This window comes from Balearica regulorum, chromosome 8 (assembly GCF_011004875.1).
Source record: "Balearica regulorum gibbericeps isolate bBalReg1 chromosome 8, bBalReg1.pri, whole genome shotgun sequence".
NCBI lineage: Eukaryota > Metazoa > Chordata > Aves > Gruiformes > Gruidae > Balearica > Balearica regulorum.
The window spans coordinates 9,042,179-9,064,797 of NC_046191.1; the positions used below are offsets into that span (position 1 = coordinate 9,042,179).

The 22,619-nt window shown below is 41.0% G+C and overlaps 1 protein-coding gene across 2 annotated transcripts in view; it reads left to right on the top strand.

The window, feature by feature from the left end:
* The window catches only part of AGBL4 (AGBL carboxypeptidase 4), a 950,709-nt gene that overhangs the window by 838,832 nt on the left and 89,258 nt on the right, over positions 1–22,619 (top strand). For both annotated transcript variants that reach the window (XM_075759445.1, XM_075759446.1), the window contains exons 10-11: positions 5,779–5,931; positions 21,776–21,938. In XM_075759445.1, the coding sequence (XP_075615560.1) occupies positions 5,779–5,931; positions 21,776–21,938 (316 nt within the window). The remainder of the gene's footprint in view (positions 1–5,778; positions 5,932–21,775; positions 21,939–22,619) is intronic.

Sequence of the window (22,619 nt, forward strand, 5' to 3'; positions counted from 1 at the left end):
TGATGCTGAATGGTCAGTTTTCTTTTGCTTATTAGCACATTGTCTTTGTATTTTCTTCTGTCAATATTGTAGGCATTGCCAAAATAACTAAGCATGGGGGACGGTGTGTATGTCAAAATGGGGACCTTTTGATTCCCAAAATATGAGACCTGTGCAGAATTTTCTTTTGAGAGATACTGGACCTGAGGGAGCATCAAAGAGCCGGTCTTCTGGGAATTTCTGTATCTTTTCTGAACCAAAAGGGGCAAACTCCTTATGTTGTGCCAACTGTTGTGTGTCCATTTGCTTCAAATGGTGGCTGAGCAGTAAGAGTGCAAAGTCTGCCTGGAGGCTGTTATGTTCCCTACTACTGATGACAAGCCATGGTTTTAGCCGCTTATATAAAACATTGCAAGGAGTTTATCCCATCCCCTGTATGAAATATTGGAGTGAAGAAGGCTTTTGGATGCTCTCTCTCTGAACCAATTGCGATGCCCAAGAATTAATAAAATCCATATTGAAGTGACAGCTGGTGGACAGAGCTGGCTTCTTCCCGCATCACTTGTCTCTCTAGTGGCTCATGTTCTGCTCTCAATGCACATTTATCCTTTTATTATGGCATTTATTGATTTTTATTTATTTATTTAAATCTCTGTTTCCTTAAGAATCAAAATTGCACTGTTCAACCTTGGTCATATCAACATTAGCTATTGACAAAATTCTTTCCTGTTGCTCTTTAATTACTGACCTTCTAAAGACATTCAGCTAATGAAATAAAAATGTGGACAAGTGAGAATATATTTTCTCAAAACTTTACATGGCATCATGAACCAGCTTCCAGTTTCTGTGCTACTTTGACTATTTCATATCTTGACAATGCATGTGAGCTCTTATTCTTTAACCATTATTTCTTTCATTTTTTCCCCCTCCCTAATTTATATCTATATTTCTCAAGCTGCCAGAAACTTTAGACTGACTCAGGAGAACAGTGAAAAGTGTGTCACAAAGGCAGGGATTCAAATGAACTTTAGAGCAAACATTTGTTTTCTTATTTATTTATTCTGTTCTTATGTGGTAAGTGGCAAGAAGAGGCAAAGACCATTCTTTTCAAGGAAGAAAATGTTAACTTATTTTCTAGGAAGTGGGGTTCAATCATTGTCTCTGTCAGTCTAGTGAGTGATTTCTGTTTTGACACATAGAGAAAAGAAAGACCAACTCTGCCTTTGTTTTCTCCAACTCTGTAAGCTGGGTCATCCAGGTAATTACAGCTTTACTTAAGAAAGAGAATGTGAGAGACAAAATCTCTGCTGCTGCTTGTAACCACAAAGACAAGACACTTGAGGGAATTAAATTGCATGATGATTTTTATAAGGCATCTGAATCATTTTGCATTCCACCTCTAAAGCAGAAAATGATGAGTTTAATATCATATTGTAGGATGTAACTTGTAAGTCTCTCAGAAGGCAGCTATGGCATCCAGCGATATTCAAGCCTGGTTATTCATTATTTTCTGCTTAAAGGCTGAAGCAAATGTGACTGTGAGACTTTGAGCCATCTCTAAATTTATTCCCTTTCTTATTGTAGATGCTACTGGATTAGAAGCCATAACCGGGGTGGGTTCTGCTGTGTACTTACAGATAGCCTTTTGTTTAACAGCAGATAGGATTGGTTTATGTTTATAGAGTGTGTTTGTATGTGGTCATGTAAATGCACACATACATTTATTAACTTCATTCTCCCATTAAAATTCTCCCTATCTCAAAGAGAAACCATTTCAGAAGGTCAGCTCTCTGCTGATTTTTCTGAAATTCCCATCAGTAGGTGACATTATGTATTTAATAAAAATGTTAATTCTGTGATCCTGCCTAAATTGCAGGAGATCAGTAATTATGTCAAAATCTTCCAGAGAACCTCAACTGAAATATGAAACTTTATTCCCTAGCTTAAATGTGTAGTGTGGCAGTAAAACAGTTCCTGCATGTAAGGTACTTAGGAATATGTATGTCTCTAAAGAGAGAGAAGAAATACCATTATTGTGCAGGAATATATCTTACTTAATTGGTGAAACTTGTCTGTAAACAAATTGTCTACTATTTGGTCTACTACTTGGGGCACGAGGTAGCAAACTTTGAGTTTAATGTCCCAGTGACTGGGCTGTTATTGTCCATTTTAAGGTCACAATATCTTTGTGGTTGTGAATAAAGATAATTTTTCTATTAGGAACTCATGTGTTATGTTAACAAGGCAGTGAATAATTTTGTTCTGTAATGGAGGATGCTCAGGATGTTTCCCTTTGATAAAATAATGAATGTGATGAGAACAAAAGAAATGTGAAACACTGAAATACTGTTCTGCTCACATACAGCAGTGTCTGGGAGTAGTACATCTAACTGGCAATTACTCTAGCAATGTTTAACAACTTGCTGAAGAGGATGGACAATTGCAAATTTAGTCTATATTTAGCGGGCAGGAATATGTGAAATAGAGTTTTTTATATGTTCACTAGGAGAATAAGGAAGAAAAACCAGAAAAAAGCTGAATAGTTATTGTGGGCTGACTTAGGAAGTGACTTTTAAAATACATTGTAATGAATGACTAGATAAATGTTTTTAAACACTTGTTTGGGTGATGAGCTATCTGTTGAATGTCATGGTTTCCAAATAAGTGATCTGGAAGTTTAATCTTTAGGTTGAGGTGGTATCTGTGAAGGACACACACTGTTCACTCACAAATAGCCATTGAAACCAGACTGTTTGAAAATGGGTTTGATGATCAAGAAATATTTTCAAAGAAATTTCAGTACCCCAAGAGATTCTCTAAAATTCTCTGGAACACTTTCATCAGGAATTTTTTTTTAGCGAGAGTCCTAGGACAGTTTAGGAAATATTCTCTAGTGATACTGTGTTAGACTGGATGACTTGATCAATTGAATACTAAGCTGAGGCTCAGGTCACCCATGTTCTGCAGGTGAATATCTTGCTGGATAGCCTATGGAAAGCTATCTTAGTAGTCTGTGCCTCTGTGTCCCTGTTTGCAGACACCTTGTTCTGGAAACGGTTGGACAAATATGGATGAGTAAGTGTAGTATGACAGAGCAAAAATCATAGAGTTTATGCCAGCACCTTTATTTGTGTTAAGACACAAATTATACTAGTCTATTGTTATATATCTCGTTGTGCTTCTCTATTACTTTATATTAGTAAATAAGTCCCTATAAAGTATTCTGTCTGGTTGTTCTAAAATAAGTATGACTTAGGTCACTGATTTCTATGTGAAGGGCATTCATGCTTTACAAATATCCAGTTTAACTAGATTATCTCCTCTCTCCATCATCAAATCACTGTTTTGAGACTCTACAACATGTTCTGTTTTACGATGATATGCCAGTGTGCATCTGATCTCATCAAATTCTGTTTCTGATGGGTAAATTATCTTATGAAAAATAATATTACTCAATCTCGGTTTTAATTTCTGTATGTTTGGAGAGGAAGAAAATCCTACGTGGTATTTCATCCTGTCAATGCTAGTATTTCTCCTCAGTGCTGTATCTCCAAATAGCACATGTGTGCTTTATTGCAGCATTGGTCCTCTATAGCACAGCATAATGTTTTGGCAGGAGCAAACAATTTATTGTATTAGAGTCGAAGACAATCAAATGTTCCTTTTCCTATGAAGCATGGTCATATATTGATATTGCATTAGCTAACATTTTAACATAGAAGAGGCTTAATAAGATACAGTATTACTCTCTCTAGGCTGTTTAATTAAACTAAACAGTCACTGTGTATTGTACATTGGTTTTCTGCCAAGGGAAAGTAAATCTGTATCATATTAGTTTCACATACCGAATGATGTTCTCCCCCCATCAGAGACTCTCTAGAAGAGCTGACACTGCTGTCACGTGAACTGTGTAATACAATCTGCATTTGTATTACATTAAACTGTTTTGTAGCTCAGTATTTACCAGTAGCCCGAGCAAGCTTTGTGTGCAGATGAGACATGTGGCCAGAGCGATACATGTTGTGTTTTACCGGCCAGGGTCCCTATTTGCTGCTGAGGGGTACAGGGCTAAGCATCGTAATCCCTGTTCTGCTAGCAGAGCTCTTCTCCATTCCCCTGTTGGGACAGGGAGATCTGGACTGTAACTCTCTGGTCACCAGGAAGGTTCTTACCAGCCCCATGGTGGCCAGGTGGCAGGGCTGGGTTTGTCACTGTCTAGGCACAGAGCACCATTTGTTCAGGACCAGAAGCTGCAAGAGTTTGGGGAAACTCTGGGTAATCCAGGGGCATCTGCTCTGGTAGCACTTTTTAGTACTGGATGTTGCCTTCTCACTGCTGTCAATGGCACTGTACATGGCGATCAAAGTGAACGTTCACTCTTTGCCACCGGTGGCAGGCGAAGTAGTATCACTTATATATGATGTGAGGAAAAAGATGTGTCCCTGGACTGGAGACTTGAGTAGCATTTTCTTACAGAGCCTTCTGACACTGAATTGCCAGTCCAGGAAGGGTATGGGGAGAGCAGGCGCTTCTGTGTTAGGGAGTTCTGGTGGTTTTGTTTGAAGCAGAGTTGATGAGGAGTCACATGAGAAGCTACAAGCAGAGAGGCATTCAAGGCACTTACTTTTGGGAGTTGTTTTGTTGAATTAGTACTACAAAGCACAGTACGACAAAAGCATTTGCGGTATTTCTCCTTATAAAATGAAATAAACTGCACAGGAGATACTAACTCTCTTTTACATAATTTTGAGCCTGTCTTTCCTGGCAGAAGGGTACATCTGCACATTGTGATGCAGAACCGTGCGGAGATGGCAAAGCTATGCCTGAACAATTATGCTCTAGATCTGGAAGATGCATATTTTTTATCAGTGGCACTAAGCCCTGTATCAGAGCGAAGGGTAATGCTTTGGCTCTATTTTGCACAGTGTCCTGTGCTGCATAAATGTCCCAGCCTTCTCCGAACAGGTACAGAAATGTCTATCTGTTGTGGTTTAACCCCAGACAGCAACTAGGCACCACACAGCTGCTTGCTCACTCCCCCCACAGCGGGATGGAGGACAGAATCAAAAGAGTAAAAGTAAGAAAACTCGTGGGTTGAGATAAAGACAGTTTAACAACTAAAGCAAAAGCCACACGTGCAAGCAAAGCAAAACAAGGAATTCATCCACCACTTCCCATCAGCAGGCAGGTGTTCAGCCACCTCCAGGAAAGTAGTCCATCACAGTAATGGTTACTTGGGAAGGCAAACACTATCACTCCAAACATCCCCCTCTTTCTTCTTCTTCCCTCCAGTTTTATATGCTGAGCATGACGTCATATGGTATGGAATAAATATCCCTTTGGTCAGTTGAGGTCAGCTGTCCCGGCTGTGTCCCCTCCCAGATTCTTGTGCACCCCCAGCCCCTTGCTGGTGGGATGGTGTGAGGAGCAGCAAAGGCCTTGGGTCTGTGTAAGTGCTGCTCAGCAGCAATGGAAACATCTCTATATTATCAACGCTTTTTTCAGCACAAATCCAAAAGACAGCCCCATACTAGCTACTATGAAGAAAATTAACTCTATCCCAGCCAAAACCAGCACACTATCATGGACCTGTGTTGCACCTCACATGCACCCACAAAGAGGCATGAATGGTTAGATGCATCAAAGCAGTGTCTTTTGCATCGCTCTCTGATGCTGGCACCATGATTAGATTCAAATCTGATGGCAGTATCGGATTTAAGGGAGGCTTCACCTGTGTAACACAGTTATGATTTATCTCATGCTGAATGTTTTTCTGTTGTCATTGTTTTTCCTCAACAGAAGATTAACCTGGAGTTCTATATTGACATCCATGCCCACTCCACCATGATGAATGGCTTCATGTATGGGAACATCTTTGAAGACGAGGAAAGATTTCAGCGACAGGCTGTTTTCCCCAAGCTACTCTGTCAGAATGCCGAAGACTTCTCTTATGTAAGCAATATTCTTTTAATTAATTTTTTCCTAATTTATTTTTAATGATAACTCTCTGGCTTAATTGGGTTGTGTGAATTTTATTTTAATGTGAATAGAAGTCTACTTAATTTTTTTGTCATTATTAGCTACCATCTTCCCTCTTATAGTTACCTTATCCAAAAGTGGTAAGTTGTGATCTTATGTGCTATCATTAGACACGTGAACAGAAGCAGGTTCTTCATCTTCCATACTGTAACCTTTGGTTCTGAATTATTGGAACACTTAGTTTTTATCAGAAGATTTTTTTGTCTTTTGATCAACTGGCTCAGCTTTATTGTTTCACTGTTTCTGTTACATTATACTGGCAAATTTTTTTACTTGTACACTTTAATAATATAATAGCAAATTGGAGTAAAAATAATAAACTTGAAAGAAAAGATTAGATAATTTTCTGTTGAAAGTTGTGACAAAGGCAATGTATGCTTTTGAAATTCTTTGATATTAGCACAGAAAGCTGTTCTGCAAGAAAATCTGCAATTGTCCAATACATGTCTTGTAACTTGGGAGGAAAGTTTGGGTGTAGGTATCTCTGGGTATTGGAAATAAATGGTAAACTCCTATAAATGAATTGGAAAGGGGCATATGGTTTTAGAGCAAGTTTCAAATATTGTAGAACAGATCCTTAGCACACATTGGTATCAGTAGCTCTGCAGAAGTCAGTAGATTTAAGACTCTGGTCCAGTGTGTGGCAGCTTTGTGCCCAAGTATGGCATCCTGGCCCTTTCCATAGCCTCTTCTGTGCATCACTTTTCCTTGACAGCTGTGCAAGTAGAACACACAATGCCCAAGACTGCCTGCAACTGCTTGTTTGCTTCTCTAGGCTCACCTTACACGCCTGTGGAGCTGCCAGCTAAGCTACTTTAAACAGCCATCCCTTGCTCTGTTTCAGTCTGTGCACTCCAGGTTTGCTTAAGCGGACAGTCTTTCAAGTAAGAGGTGTTTGGTGTGCCATTTTGCTTTGGCTGGGATAAGGAATATTCAGAACACATCTCAGCCACGGCAGTGGGAACTTCCAGCCATGAGCTGTGAGGAGGGAAGGCAGTGGATGACATTCGGCAGCTATATAATGGGAACAGGCTGAATTAAAAATGACTTTGGAATGCTACACTAAGCAGAGAAGAGCAGAAGAACCTAGTGTTTGGGCCCTGATTTTGTGTCTGTTATGTTTGTAACCCTCTTTGTCACCCACCATACATTTTCCCAGTCTCTGCTGTCCCCCTTTTGCTTATACTCATCCTCCTGGTACTGAGAGATAAACCTGGGTCTCCTCTCAAAGATGGGGACAGCTGGGGCATGGTGCCTGCCTCCTCTGCAGTGCCATCCCAACCAGCTTGTGGCAGAGGTGGTGGGTGGAGGAGGATAGGGACCCTACAGCATTCCATGTGTTTAGCTCTAGAGAAACAAAATCTAAAAACAGGTACAAAAGCAGACGAGTCTTCACAGAAAAAGAAACTGTAATTGGAAAAAAGACCATTTTCATCATGGCAAGAATGCTAGCCTAAAGCTTTTTCATCAAGATGCAGTAGAACATTTTTCTGTCTTGTGTTTGTGCATAGTGCACCGTGGAGTTTGAGTGGGAAGTGAGTATAGAAATGGAGTTGTGCCACTGTTTTCTTGACAGATCTGTTCCAGCAAAAGGAAGGAGGAATTGAAACCTCCTGATTCCTGTCTGTTTCTCTATTCTATAGTAGTTTGTTTTTTGCAAGAGTGGGAAAAAGTTTGGATCAGTCTCTGACTTTTCTAAGGCTAGGTAGAAGATACCCTTTCCTCTGCCTTTTCTATTGCCAGGAAGGGGGCCTCTAGCAGACCAAACATTTCCCTTTGCTTCTTGGGCTCAGCAGTGGCAGCTGGCTGGGTAATACCTGGGAGGGTGTGCGGCTGCTGTTGCTTCCTCTGTTGCCTCATAGAATTGTTTAACCATTGTCAGTATTGTTCAACCATTGTCTGTATGTTTTGGGGGTTCGGGGGACTGCTGCAGTCTGAAGCTTTCTACAGTCAACCACTGCAAGGATTTGTCAGAAAACTGTCCAGAGTGCAGAAGACTGAATCTGTACTAAATGAGCAGGGAAAGCAGCTGCATCTGTTCCCAGCTGTTTGGAGCCTGGGGAAGAGGGAGCTGGGTTCAAGGAACAAACAGCCAGTTCTTGTCCGAGAAGACCTCAGTGATTGAGTTCCTTATCTGCACCTGGTTGTTTCAAAAACACATTATAGGTAAGGGGGCATTCACAGATCATAGCAATGAAAACCTGCAATTGATAGGAGTTTAGAAATTTTGTGCTCAAGTGTAGGATTTCTGTCTGTTACTGTGGGAGATTAAGTGTTGCTCTTAGCGCAAGCCTCGGTTGACAAAGGGAAAATCTTTGAGAAAATGACGTAGGAAATAGAAGCCAATAGCTAAATAAACAGTGCAGTCTCTCCCCTTTGACCCTCAATCTCCTTTCTGTAGAAGCTGGCAATCAGATATATATGTTGGCATCCAGTGCACCACAGTTTGACCTAGGTGCTGCTGGCACTCAGTATATTGGGATTTCAACTCACATCCTAGTGGTCTCTGGAGACCGGAAGCTTTTCCCCTGCCATCTATCCAAGCCATTCTTCGCAGGGCAATTGAGGGGATAGAAGTGTTGGAACAGGAGACAGCCACAAAGTGTCCGATGTATGCGAAGCAAGAGGACTGGCTATTACTGCTGTCTCCAAGTGGGAAAGTCTCTGTACTCTTGCTTTCAGCTCCAGCCATGTGGGCTCTGTGACTGGTTGGAAATATTAGGGGTGAAGTTTGCGGCTCGAAAGAGAGGAAAGGAATCCAGAGCTTCCTGCATTTAAAAAGAGGGGAAAAAAAGTGTTGAAGATTAAAAATAGTGTATGTAAATATGCCCTATTGACTGCTCAAAAGGAAGGGGGGGAAGTGCATCGTTAACATTACCAGGCTGGTGTTTGAAAGTGTGGGAATGGACCACTGTTGTTACTAATTAATTTTCCAAAGCTTCAGGAGGTCTCATTTACATTGTATGCTGCTGCGGCCATTTGTTGGGATTATAATACTTCAACAGCAGCACTTCAAGTGAAAACTGGCGGCTGCATGAAGTGTTGTCCATAATTGACTAGCTCCATGTCTTCACACAGCACAGAGACAATGTTCCATTATGTTATCCATTGACAGTATCATTGAAAAGATTACTCTCCTTAAAGCATCTGTCAACCTTGATTGATTTACAAGGGACAAAGAACTGAAAAGGTTTGAAGTGCGGGTACAATTTTTGCCACCGTTTAGCATACATAATGGTTCTCCTTTGATGTCAAAAGCTCATCTTCTATTAATAATGCAGAGGGCTTTTGAATGCAGGCTACTTGTATGGAGTTCCACACTAATAACCTACTTGCTGTGAAATGGGATTCACTTTGGAGAAGCAGTCATTTGTCTGGGTTTTACATGTTCGGAATGAATCCCGACTCAAAGGGATTTCTTTCAGTGCTCTGCATGATTGCAGCTGAGCCCGGCACGGGTTAGGGAAAGCAGGCAAAGCCTAGCCTGCTCCTCCAGCCGAGAATCTGGCAGAAATCACGCAGCCAGATGCAAAGGAGCATGAACAACAAGCCTAAGATGATGCGATCAAATGCCTTGTGCCGTTTTGTCTGGCAACCTTCTATTAATATACTTTAGAGTGCATTTCATGCCTGGACTGCTTTCTTCACCTGTCATTTCCAATAGGCCTTTTTATTTAAATGACAGCATCCAAGGGAGATTGGTGATTAGAGTAGGGGATGGATAGGGGATTTGCGCCTGCACGCCTGTTGTAGGACCACAGGCAAGTCACCCAATGTCTCTGTACCCTGTCTGTTGAGCAGAACACTTAACCTCACAGTGCTCTGGAAGGCTGACTGTGGTTTGCAGGTAAAAGTTGTGAAAGGGACCAGAAATCCTTCATTTGTACATGACCTCAGAAACAGTGGCCTGCCTTTGGTTTAGCTGTCAGCAGGTGAAGAGGGAAGTAAAAGAAGAGCTAGGAACTTTTGCTCCCAAGTAAATACATGAGACATTCTTGGGCTGCTGTCTGGGGGAAAAGGACAAATTCTGTAAGGAAAAAATTTTCTATTTTTGAGGTTTAGAAAAGGTATTTTTAAGCATTGAGGAGTAAATATAATCTGTATGAAAGCTCTAACAGTGAAAGCTGACAAGTTCTTTTGAAAGGCTGACTCATTGGGTTTTAGGAGCAGCTGTTGACACCATGTCTGAGTGCATTACACATCAGCCATGGCTAGGAGTAGTTGCAGTATTTGGAGGGGTGTTCTTCATTTGACCTTTCTTGTTCTGGAGAGTGGATTAGTCATAACTACCAGACACAAGCACTTGAGCATTTCAAGAACCTGCTAGTCTTAGGGGTGGCTAATTTTGACCTTTGTGACAGTATGAGAGGAGACCATCTGTTCTCTCTGGTTCATTTAAAAGAAAAAACTGCAGCCATTCTTGGATGGCTTTATCGCTTCGTAAAGATTGCTTTTCTTTGCAGTTAAAGGAAAAAGACTGGCCAGAGGTACTTGGCTTATTCTTGGGGTTTTTCTTCTTCTTTGGACTCTGAGCTGTTGGTATTTGGGGTACCTTGGACTCCTCATGACCTTTTCTTGTATTCAACCTCCCAGCAGAGCACCTTCCTTAGAAATACTGTCTGTTGTCCTTTGTATGCCATGGTTAGCCAAAGACCCTGATAAAAACTTGAGCTCCCGTTATGCTGGGCACTGGGTAACTACTGAGAAAATCCACAACCTCAAGAGTTTCCAGTCACACTGGGAAAGAGAAAGAGAGTGGGTGGGAAGTGACTTGCTTGAGGAAATCAGAGAATAAAACCCAGGTCTCCAAAGTGCCAGCCTGGTTTCTTTGTCAGCAGTTCCCGATGTTATATACCACGCTGCGCACTCAACAGTGAAGTCTCTGAACAACAGTGCATCCAGTTTCCTTTAGGGAAACATGTTGTTAACCCCAGTGCCATAATGCCGTGATCTCAAACATATTTTTGAGACTATCGTTGTCTCAGCAATATAAGAAAAATTCAGATATGGAATGATTTGCCATAGTATTTTTTGTTGTGGTTTTTTGTTTGTTTGTTTTGGCTTTTTTAGCCTGGATATCTAAAATTCAGCAACCAAGGAAAATATTTTAATCTATCTATATCTTCTGTTGTTTTCCTTTTATCCACATATTCCAGGTCTGTTGTGTTCATTTCCACAGCACCCTCCTCATCCATCCAAGCTTTCTTAGGGAAGATGTGTTCCTTCCAGCAAACATCCCATCTACCCATAGCAGCTTTGCTGGGCTGTTATCACTTACTATGGCTAGACATCTCCCCCTTAGTTTTGTAGTCCCTATTACTAATCCCAGTGTGTTTTGAGCCATGTCTGAAGGAAATGCTGGCACAAGTGCCTGAGGAAGTAATAACAGCTCATGAACATTGAATGAGCAAATCCCATAATCTATTCTGAAATAAAGAACTAGTTTGCATTGCACGTGGCTGGACAAGGAAGGCGGAGCAGCGAGCCAGTTGCTCGCTGAAGTTTACTTCATCCCAAAGTAAAATTCATACTCATTTGCACCACCGCCTCCCAAGTGCCTCTCTGCTGTTTTGGCAAAAAAGATCCTTGCCCCAGAAAGGCAAAAGCTGTTGCATTCAGGTAGGTTGTGTTAACATCATGCAAGCTTAACAGATCTACTCAGAAATCTCTTAAAACCTGAACACGACAAATGATCCTGCCTTCTTTTTTGTTGTCTTCTACCAGGGCATTTCCAGGAAGACAAATACAGCTATTATATGCTTTAGCACCCCTCTGGGATGCATTTCTGCTTGCTGCTTCTTGGACATGTTGCTCCATAAGTTCTTTTATTTATTTATTTGTTTATTTATTTGTCATGGAGGCTGGGTGAGGGGAGAGAGGAAACGTGATTCTGGTGGCACAGGGAACAGATTGTAAAGCCTGTGCTTCCAAGCATTATAGGTTTTGGTCTCACAAGAACTCTGCCCTCTGGAGACTCACAGCTAAATGAAACTGCTCCATTACATCGTGCTGAACCAGTCCACCCCTCTTTTTATACAGAGGGTTGAATTAATTTGTATTGCAAAGAAAAGGAAAAGGGGGGGGAGGTGTTTGAGTAAATGGATTTTCTTTCAGTACCTTCTTGCTGTGCTATTTGTGCATATAGGAGTTGACAGTCCCTTCTCCATCCCCACACAGGTAGAAATTTTGAATATCCACACAAGAAACAAGTTTTCATAGCGATTTTATGGTGTATTTTCAAAGATCATCATCACTCTTACCTAATGTCAACAAGCTGGGAGCAGGTGACAGCCTCCCAGAGTAGCACAAATGAAAGGAGCTCCTTTACATTCAAATGCAAGCTACCTCTCTGGCAGAGCGCTGAAAATTTGACTTTGCTGGGACAAACTGTGCTGTGAAGGAAGGGTAGGAAGTTGGTTAAGAACTGGACACCCATCCCCCTCCCAGGATCTCTTTAACTATGTGATATTTTAACATGTGTAGAATACAAGTCTGTTTCAGAGAACTGTTCTGGAGTAGTAAGAGAGTCCAGGAGTTTGAGCAATGGGCTGTGCTGGGTTACTCTGGGAGCAGTGAACAGCATGCTGTCCCTCAAGAGGGGTTGTAATCTCTTGATTTGGACCTACAGGTGAGCAGAACATCTCTTTGCCACAGAGCAAACCACTTTTTCTGCACACTATTCAAAGCAACTGCATGCATGATGGTTATATTTTCCTTTCTGCTTCTCATTGTCCTAAGTTTCTGTCATTTGTATAAATGATTATGAAAGCACTCCCAGGAGACTGCACACACGCTTATAAAACTATTGTAAAGAGAAGCATTGCAGGCTACTGCTAGAGGCTATTTTATTGTATATTTTGAGGAAACGTCTCGTTTTCTACTGACAAATAGGGAAACTGAGAACTCCAGAGACACAAGTTATTTTCTAAATGGTGTCATTATTCTGTAGAGCTTAGACTAGGAAATGCCAGCTTTGGCATCTTTGGGGAAGGATGTGCTCGAGAAGCAGAGATTGTTATTAGTTAAAAATGCGGGGGGGGGGGGGGGAAGCAGATTTTTTTTTTTTTTTTTTTTTCCCATTATTATCCCAACGCATTTGCAGATTCCTTATTTGTGTATATCACTGCTTGGGCTGGCTCTTTAAAGGGAAATAAATTCCAGACTAATTCTCTAGTTTATGGGTGATGGGTTCATGCATGGGTTAATGGTTGAGTAGGTGACATTGTCACAGGTGACTAAGTGCAGTTCTGGTGACAGGGACAAGCAGACACACTGAAGAAGGAGCTGAGAGGACCTGAGGAAGTATGTTTTGGGAGACAGTACACTTTGTGCGTGTGCACGCATGTGCCAGTTTGGGGTGGCAGAATCTAGTGGCAAGGGGAGCTTCAACTGAGGTCTGCTCAGAAGATGGGGTGAAATCTGGCTCTTCTTGCCATTTCTGAGTAGGTTGTGATGGGCTGATCAACTCTGTAGGCAAGCCCTTGGCGGACTTTGTGAAGGTCTCAGGTAAGGCCACCACTACCCTGCTTTGTTTGAGTGCAGAGTGCTGTTTAAGCAGCTCGCTCAGAAGAGCTGCTGTTTTGATTTGGATTCCAGTTGCATTAGCTGCTGTGGTGACGTGAACTCAATAAGCATCTTCAGTGCTGTAGGACTCGGGGAGGTGGGAGTTGTGAGTACAACCAGTTTCAGTGCATGTGAGGATGAATTCCACTGGTGCAGACCACTGGTGCTGATGTAGGAAAAATAAGGGTTAAGACTATACAAAGTATATGCCACCTCAAGTGGTGACGGTATGTTCTGAAACTATAGTAACCAGGATAGGATCTCTCAACTGACTAAGGATTTAGAACAATAGGACCCTTCAAAGTATTCTTTCCCTATTGTAAGTATATATAAAATATATCTAGCCTTGGAATAGTATAAAAAAATAGTGTATCCTCAGCTAACCTGTATCAATTTTAATATTAAAATATGCACCTCTCTGTGAATAATGAGCATGCGAATTAGGAGACCTCCCCAAATGTTTGAAACAAAGTAAAATGCATTTGTATGATGAGGGCGGGTGAAAGGTGGATGAGGAAGTTTAAGAACACCAATCAGCTACATATTGTTACTATAAAAAAGGAACACTTGATGTATTAAGTGTGCCGGCTGGTGTTAGATGCCTGGCACCCTACTCTGCAAACTAGAAATAAAAACAAATATGTTGACTCTGTGTGTTGATTGCTCTTTGCACACTGGGTGAAGAACCCAGATTTTGGGACAACAGTGCTGCCAGTGTCAGTGGTGCAAGGAGCAGAGACAGGCAGCAGGCTGCGGAGACCTCCATCAGTCCTGGAGCGGTATGGCAGAGCACTGCAGAGCACGGGTATTAATGAGCAGTGAAAAGAAAAGTGCAGCTATTGTAGTTCTCACAGGTGAACAGCTGAAACCCTGAAGCATGAAACCCAGTTGCTTTTCTAACTACAGAGTTTCCAAAAATGGAGATTCATTTGGTAGTTTTGGTTTTGAGGCGTAAACTTAGAGCTTATAAATCTCCCTCCTTCCAACCCCTCTGCTAATGACCATGCAAATATGTGTTTTTATCAGCAAACCTAAGCAGGCATGACTGAAAGACACTTGGGGGGGATGGGAAGGGGGAAAGATCTGGTATTCCTTCACGACACATTAAAGGGATAATGAAGCCCCTCAGGGAGCAGATGCGTGTGTGGTGACAAAGTACCTCTAAACTGTTATTCCTCTGAGGAGAATTGCACTCTAAAGCCTGACAATGTGGTGCTAGGCAGGTTGTGTTCATGGTACTCCTACAATGTGATGCTGCCTTTAAGAAAGGGTGATTGCTGTCTGCCTTCCACCAAGCAGGAAGGCGGCAAAAAGAGAAAGGTGGGAGAATGGTGAAAATCTCTTGGGATTTGAGGCTATTTCAGTTTCAGGCTTTTCTCTCTCACATTCTTAGGACAGGTCAAACTGTTTCAGATCTCCTCTGCACGTCTTTTCTCAGATTTCTGCAAATCAGATTCTAGTTTGGAGAATATTCCCTTGTTAAACCCAAAGTTTGCTGCCCACCTCAGTGTTTCCTACCGGGCACAGAAGTTATGAAACAAAATGCTGTCAACCGCAGAGCCGTCAGTGAGAGTGAGTGAGCCCTTTCCACAGGAATACCAGTCCAATCTGGCTGTCCCTAAGGGATCTGGAAAAACTCCAACTAAAGGGAGGGATCCCTCTTTGAAATAATCCTGCACTTTTCAAAACCTCCTCGTCCCAAATTTCAGTAATCACAAATGATTTTGAGATCAAGTATATTTTCCTCCTGTGCATCAGAAACATGGCAAAGCTGCAAGGTGAGATGAATCAGGGAGTAATTTTGAGCTCTATTCCCATTTCATCACATCTCTGCTCCCAGAATCCTTCCTTTTTGCCTGCTACCTCCTTCAGATTAGCTTTTTGCCTTTGGGATTCCTCTCTCTCTTCCTCTCCTCTTTCTCTCTTTCTCTCTTTCTCTTCCCATCTACATTTCAGATGCTGGCTGCAGCTTGTTTGTAAAATAAATTGGAAGAAGGCTGCCTGATAGCAACCTCCCAAATGCCATGATTTCCAAGTTTCCATACCCAGTTGGCATGGAGTTGACAGTCTATCACAAAAAAACACTAACACATAAGCTTTCCAGTCTATTAAGAGAGTTAATGGAGCTGGTGAGAGGTGGGTGTGAGGAGAAAGTTAAGTTGGCTTTTGAAGTGAGTTTCCTCAGTGCTTCCAGAGAAGTAAAGAGGTAAGTTTTGCGTGTAAGATAGCTTGATGGGCTACCAGCTGCAAGAATGGCAGGGTCAAAGCAATGACTGCTGGGCACACCATGGCAGCAATTAGCTCTATCTACATGGGGAAAGTGAGCTGCCAGTTGCACCCCTCTTATAGTACCCGGTGGAGGGGCAAACAGAAGAGTCACAATTTGTAATATTGCTATTTACAATCTTCTGTGGCAAAGATTTCAAAGCCAGTGCATTTACGTGCTCTCTTTCTAACTCTTGCAGACTTCAATAAACCATTCTAGAAAATGAGTGAGTTATAACTGATACTGTAAAACTCTTCACTGAGAAGGATTTGACATTGTCTGGGCTCCAGACCATTTCCCAATGGCATGTCTATTCTTCTTTGACAAGTGTATTGTTCCTTTTTTTCTAGAGCACTAACTACTCACTTTTTTATTATCACTTTTTTTGCTACGCTGGGGCAGTGAGTTGAGGGCTCATAGAGGTCAGACCTGCTTTCGAAAAAAAGCTTGCTCTTCAGCTATAAGAGCAGCATCAGCAGAAACTCTGGTGAGGTTGTAACTGAGTCCTGATTATACTTGATCATTGTTGGTGCTGATAGGTGAAGAATATGAAGCAATTTGTATGCATAATCCCAGTTTATCCCAGTGGGTAAAGTGTTTATTGCTCAACTACCGACCAAGCAAAATGTGGGCAGTTTTCTGGTTTTGGGTTTGTTTGCGTGTTTGGTTGGTTGGTTTGTAAGGAATAGTTAGCTTCAATTGTGAAATACAGCTTATTTCCCAAATAGAAATGTCATAGGGTGACCTAGTCAGTATATTTTAAATCATGTGTTGTAATATGATCTTAAAATTATTTTCCAATCAAAATGATTCCATGATTCTATGAAACCATTCTCTAATTATGAATCCTCTTAACGTTTATGCGTCTGCTCTTCTCTAGGAAAGATTTCTAACGTGAGTCTCTGCTTCTTGTGAGCACACAGTTGAACATGCTACATCCTTTTATAAAACATTTCCTGAACTATATCAGCAAATGGGAAGATCTCTTTATTCTGAGTTTCATGCAGATACTCTGTTTGTGTGGACAATGACCTTCTGGGAAACATTCGTGTGCACACTGGAGCTCAAGTTTTTGAAGATATATGCAGTTTGCTACTTCCTTCCATGGGCACATAAACAATCAATTGTGCTAGAGTAGATGTAAACAGCTGGTAAAATCCGTTGGATTTTGGGAACCCCCTAGACCTTGTTACATCAGAAACTCATCTTTCTCAATCTATCAAAGCCTGTGATCAGATTTCTGTCTGGTTGACAATTTCTCCCCTAAATACTGAGTCATTTGTACTTTGTGTTTTCCTTTCTTGCTGGGTTGGAGAAACACCTTAGGATTGATCACAAGTGATGTGCAGTCTATGTCCTGGCTCCCAGCCTGGCAAGGTCTGACATGCACTGTGGTCACACCTTGATCTTTTTTCTCCCCAGTGTGTTGAGTAATTTCTCATTCTCCAACAAGTCCTGTATGAGAAAGTACTCTTTTGTACCTTGTCCCTTTGCCCTGGTAGAGAGTGTTCTTACCAGCCAAGAGACAAGACGTCCCTGGAGACAAGGCTTCTGGCACATTGAGAGGTGACCAGGGCCAAGATTTTTTTCTTCTGCTTTGAGACCACTCCAGAAAGAATTTGCATGCAATTTTTCCCCCCTTATTTCTTTCCACACATATCTTTGTGTACTGCAATGTCTGAATAAGGTCCAATTGATTTACACATTTCTTTGTGCTGCTGTTCTCTGCCTTTCCCAATGGGGAAATTGGTCATACAGAAGGTATTCAGAAAAGCATGGGGAGGAGGAATGAAATTTGGTGGGAAGGCCTGGGGAAGCTGCCACTGATGCCTGAGATGTAGAAAGAGGGTTGGCACGCCTTGCAGCTCCCAAGTGTGTGTGAAATCCAGGTGTAGTTTTCTAGTGTTTTTTTTCCCTACAGAAAGTGGGGGAATCCTTCCGCCTTCCTGTTCTGCTCTTTTAACACCGGATTCTTGTTGCTTGGTGCCTCCTGCTCCTGTAGATAGCTATTTGTTCACTGAATTTTCTCACACAAGCTGGGAAGCAGAGTTCTTCTGTGAGCTTTAATGTATCTGTGTGTTCTAATAATGAATTACTGTTGATTTTATACAAATATCCCTATTTAAGAACTTCAAAGTCTTTGGTGTTTTCCTCCATCCCCCACTCTCCAGACTTTGTACTTTTTGCTGCTGCTGCTGTTGACACTCCCATGCGATTCAGCCTTGGAGAAATAAATATTTGTTTAGCTGTTCTCCTGCTGTGCCTGCTCAGTGCATTTGCTTAATGATGACTTCAGTTCAGCTTTGCGAGGGTTTTAGGGCAATAGATTCTCCCAGAAACACAAAAGACTCATTTGCAGACAACCTTACCTGTGTTCTTTCCCCCCATCTTGCTCTCCCCCTTCCCCCTGCCCCTTTGCCCCAGATCAGAGTTTGATTAAATAAATGTGCATGCAAAAGGCTCTGTCTTTGCCATGATAATACATAGCTTTCCATAGCCTTTGTTTCAGCATTATCACTTGCCAAGATCAGTTCTGGTGAGGAGTCAAAGTTTTACCTGTTTATTTCTCCACTCCATTTATCTTGACCTGAAACAGTGAATAGAAGTTTGGACTCAAGCAAGTACCTGCTGTCTTTCCTTGTCATTAGTTGAATTTTCTTGAATCTGTAATTTTCTTCTTTTTGTGTAAAACATCAGATCCCATTCTGGCTTATAACATTTGTTCTACAGCCAAGCCCAAGCTGCTGTTTCAAAACCTGCATGTGCTCATATTTGAAGGGTTTATTTTATATTTTCTCTACTTCAACCTTCTTGAGTCAAATCAGAGATTTTACTTTTTATTTAAGACAAGTTGGTCTATGCCATCATATTTTTTCAAAATGAGGACAAAGTTAACCTCCAAAGTCTACATTTATGCACCTAAATGAAGGCTCAGCTTTTTTTTATTCCTGGAGGTGCAGCACTACCTGGCAAAAAAAAATGAACAGGTGATTCTTATTAATGCCATTGCTTTTTCAAGTAATTTTGCACAGATAAAACTGGAACTCTTCTATTACAAAAAAGAAAAAAAAGAGAAAGAAAACCAAAACAAAAGCCCTAAACCCCACAAAATAGCATTATAAAAATTTAAACTCTGGAAAGATCCAAATTTTGTTTTCTTTTTTTGGCCATTTGCAAAACCTTCTTCAAATTATTTAAACTACTTATGCTTCACTTCTGAAATATGGCAAGTATAATTTTGCCAATAACTAGATCCAACTTCCAAGATATTTTCTGCCAGAAAGCAAAAATCACTTCAGTGAAGGAATACATCAGACTCTCTCTTCATCTATTTCCAGCTGATGAGGTTTCAGCTTATAACAGAGATTGTTTTTTATTAGGCTCTGATACATGACCTGGCACTTGTGCAGCTGAGTTTTCTCTGACTACTATCACTCCAGACCTTGAAGTCATCCCACTACCTTTTTTTTTGTATGATATTTGGAGCCTCCTCCATAATGAGGATTCATTCCACAGTGTGTCATCAGCAAATTTTGTTGGCATGGTCCTCCTTTACTGCGCCAAGAACTATGATGAAAATATTACATAAAATTTATTTCAAGAATCATCTATGAGGAATTCAACTCATAACCTTCCTCAAGCCTGATGAAATCATGGGAAATAGAGCTGAAAAGGACCTCCAGTCCAAACTGTATCCCAAAGACATGAACTATACTCAGCAGATACTTGTCCAATTTGTTCTTAAACATAGTTGATGAGATTCCATAATCTTCATAGATACTCCACATCGGTAACTGAGTCTCCTAATCACTGGAGTACTTCTCTCTCTAATGTCTGCTCTGAATCACTTTGACATTTTCCTTGTTTGCACTGTGCCAAATACAGCCATAGAATTAGTTCATTCCCCTTGTGAGTGATGCTTCTGCTCACAAACCCCAGTACCATGTTCTGGCATGTTTGTTGTCCTCTTCCTTTGAGCTGGCTCCATACACCCATATTCATCAGCTGATGCTTTTGTGCATTAAAAGTTCCACCACAGCCATTCATTTGAACATGAAGCACTATCCATTGAAATCAGTGTTTACTTAACTTATGAAGCAATCCCAGAGCATGACCATCTTCCTTTATGTTTATGAATTTTGACAAAAGACAAAGTTTCCCTCAGTGTCAGGGTCTCGCTAGTCTTTGAAGGCTTCATTTGCAGAAAGTCAGAGAACATTGCCTCTTGTAGACCTCCTTAAGTATTTTATTCCATATATCAAATTAACAATTAATTTCCCCATCAGTCCTTATGAGTGCTTTACTGCCCTGTCCCATGGGTATTCAGAATATCCTCAATGTTTCTGCCATGTAATTTGGAGGAAAGTATACGATGTGTACATAGCAGAATACATTCTGTGTACAATTTACCACAAAGCTAAATGTTATGTTACCACAAAGACAACAAGTTGCATTTGGAAACTCCTATATATAATGCTAATAAGAAACTCAATTCCATCTTATTCTAATTAACCTGTAAAGCCTTCCTTTTTATAACATGAGAGACTTCAAAACACTCAGAATGTTAATGAACCCACAGGTATTTCCATTCTTTATATCTTCTGGTATACACTATTAATCAAGAATTGTTGTTCATTTCAGTATTAGTCTGATTTTCTCAGTCTAGAGAAGTTTAACATTTTGAACCATCGCATCTAATTTTTTAAATAAGAAAGAAATCTTGTCTGCCCTGGTTTTTATAAGAGATGGACTTGATAAATACTAACATTGTGGTAGCAAGAAAAGATACTAGCCTTAAAGTTCAATAGGAGGACCATGGATAGCTCAAACAATTCACCATGGGCACAATGACTGAACAGTGAGCTGTGTTAAGGGTCCTTTATGTGTCATTGCCAACATAAAAGTCTTAAAGCAAGACATATTAAGGCCTTTTATGCAGCATCCAAGTTGGATCTACTAAGCACTTTTTTTTTTTTTGCTTTTTTTGTTTGTTTGTGGTGCTCAGTAGCTTGTGCTGAGCCTGGATTGATGCAGTCTAATGGTTATGAGGTTTGTGAATGGAGTCTGATAACAAAAATGAAATCAGAATCCATTTTTCTGTCTAGTTGATAGGAACAAGCTCTGACACTTCAGTCAACCTGAAGATGAGCTCCCCTTTAGTCTCCAGATGTCATGTCTTCAAAGGAGAGCTAAAACGCATTTATGGAAATACTTGAGTCCTCCCCTCCACCCCTCAAATGAATAGTTATAAAGCTGTAGGGTTCTTAAAGCCAGATCTCCAGTAATAGGACGAAATACTGCCTTTTTATACTGTGCTGCTAATGCTGTAAAATAGTGCAGTATATTTTTCCACCCAGAGAGCAACACCCAGTTAACATTTCAGTTAGTGAAGTGGAAATTTGTGTGACCTAATTTAAGAACCAGTCAAATGTCTTAGGTGAGAAAGTTTCACTAAAACGTAAATGCCACTGTATTTCTACTTTGCTTAAAAGAGTCCAGGGGAAGGGGTTGGGCAGAATGGTTGTGATACCACGGGAATGCAGTAGAGAGAAGGAACCCAATATTGAAATAATAGTCCAGCTTAACTTCTGAGAATGAAGGGTCTGGGAAGTTCACTTTCAACACGTGCATATGACAGGCTTTTTCTTGGTGTTACCCAAAAGAGGAGGAGAAAAGCTGATGTTACTAGCAAACTGAGATTAATTTTGTGAAAGTCTGCAAGGCATTATTTATAGCCTGTGTGCCAGAACTGTGTTTCCATTAATGGTCTCTCCAGGCCATGCTCAAAAAATAGTGCAGCCTCATATAGCGTAAATGAGATTTGGCAATGTGAATTTAACGTTTTTCTATTTTAACAGACTCATTCCCAACCCTTCCCTTGTTCCACTCATGAAATCTCTTTGTGTCTCTGTGTTCTTCCTCCTGCAGTCCAGTACATCGTTCAACAGAGATGCTGTGAAAGCAGGGACAGGCAGGCGTTTTCTTGGTGGGCTGTTAAATGATACGTCCTACTGCTACACTCTGGAAGTCTCTTTCTACAGCTACATCTTGGGAGGACCCACTTCTGCTGTCCCCTACACAGAAGAAGCATGTATCCTTTTCAAATCCTTCCTCCTCTTGCAGCACATGTGAACTGGGCACTTAAGGTAAATATTTCTATCTCAGTAAGAGTCTGCTGAGATCGGAACACACAAGTGGAAATGTGAGTCTGCTCCCGATGCTTTAATTTCTCTCATATTGATTCTCCATACTGTGGAAATTCAAGAAGAGAAAGGCATATTAGATCAAATAAGCCATTTCCCTCTTGTAGGAGATTGTCTCGCACACTTATTATAGAAACTAGTCCTGGAGAGCCTGTGATCCATTCCCTTCCACAGTCTTCCATTTCTTTCTTCATTTCTCTCCTTATTCTCTCATTATCCCTGTGTTTGTATTATCGTTTTAATAGCAAGTTGAAAGTGCATCTTTGGTACTGAGTTAAAATAGCTTCTCCACCTTTAAACTGCAGCCAAAAGGCTCTAAAGGATCCATTAGATTCTGTAGCTGCCTCAGGGCCAGGTCTTTAATACCAGTTGACAAAGAAATGGAAAATGAGCTCTGCAAACAAAACCGACAAACTTGTTCGCATTTTTGAGTGCTCAAATAGAAGGAACGTCTCATTCCTCAAAAACCACATATCCATCTGGCTATCTCAGTGTATCAACAATTTGTAGAATTGTTCTGACTGGTCTTACGGTCTGTTTTCATGTTTTTCTTTTTCTTTCTGTCACCA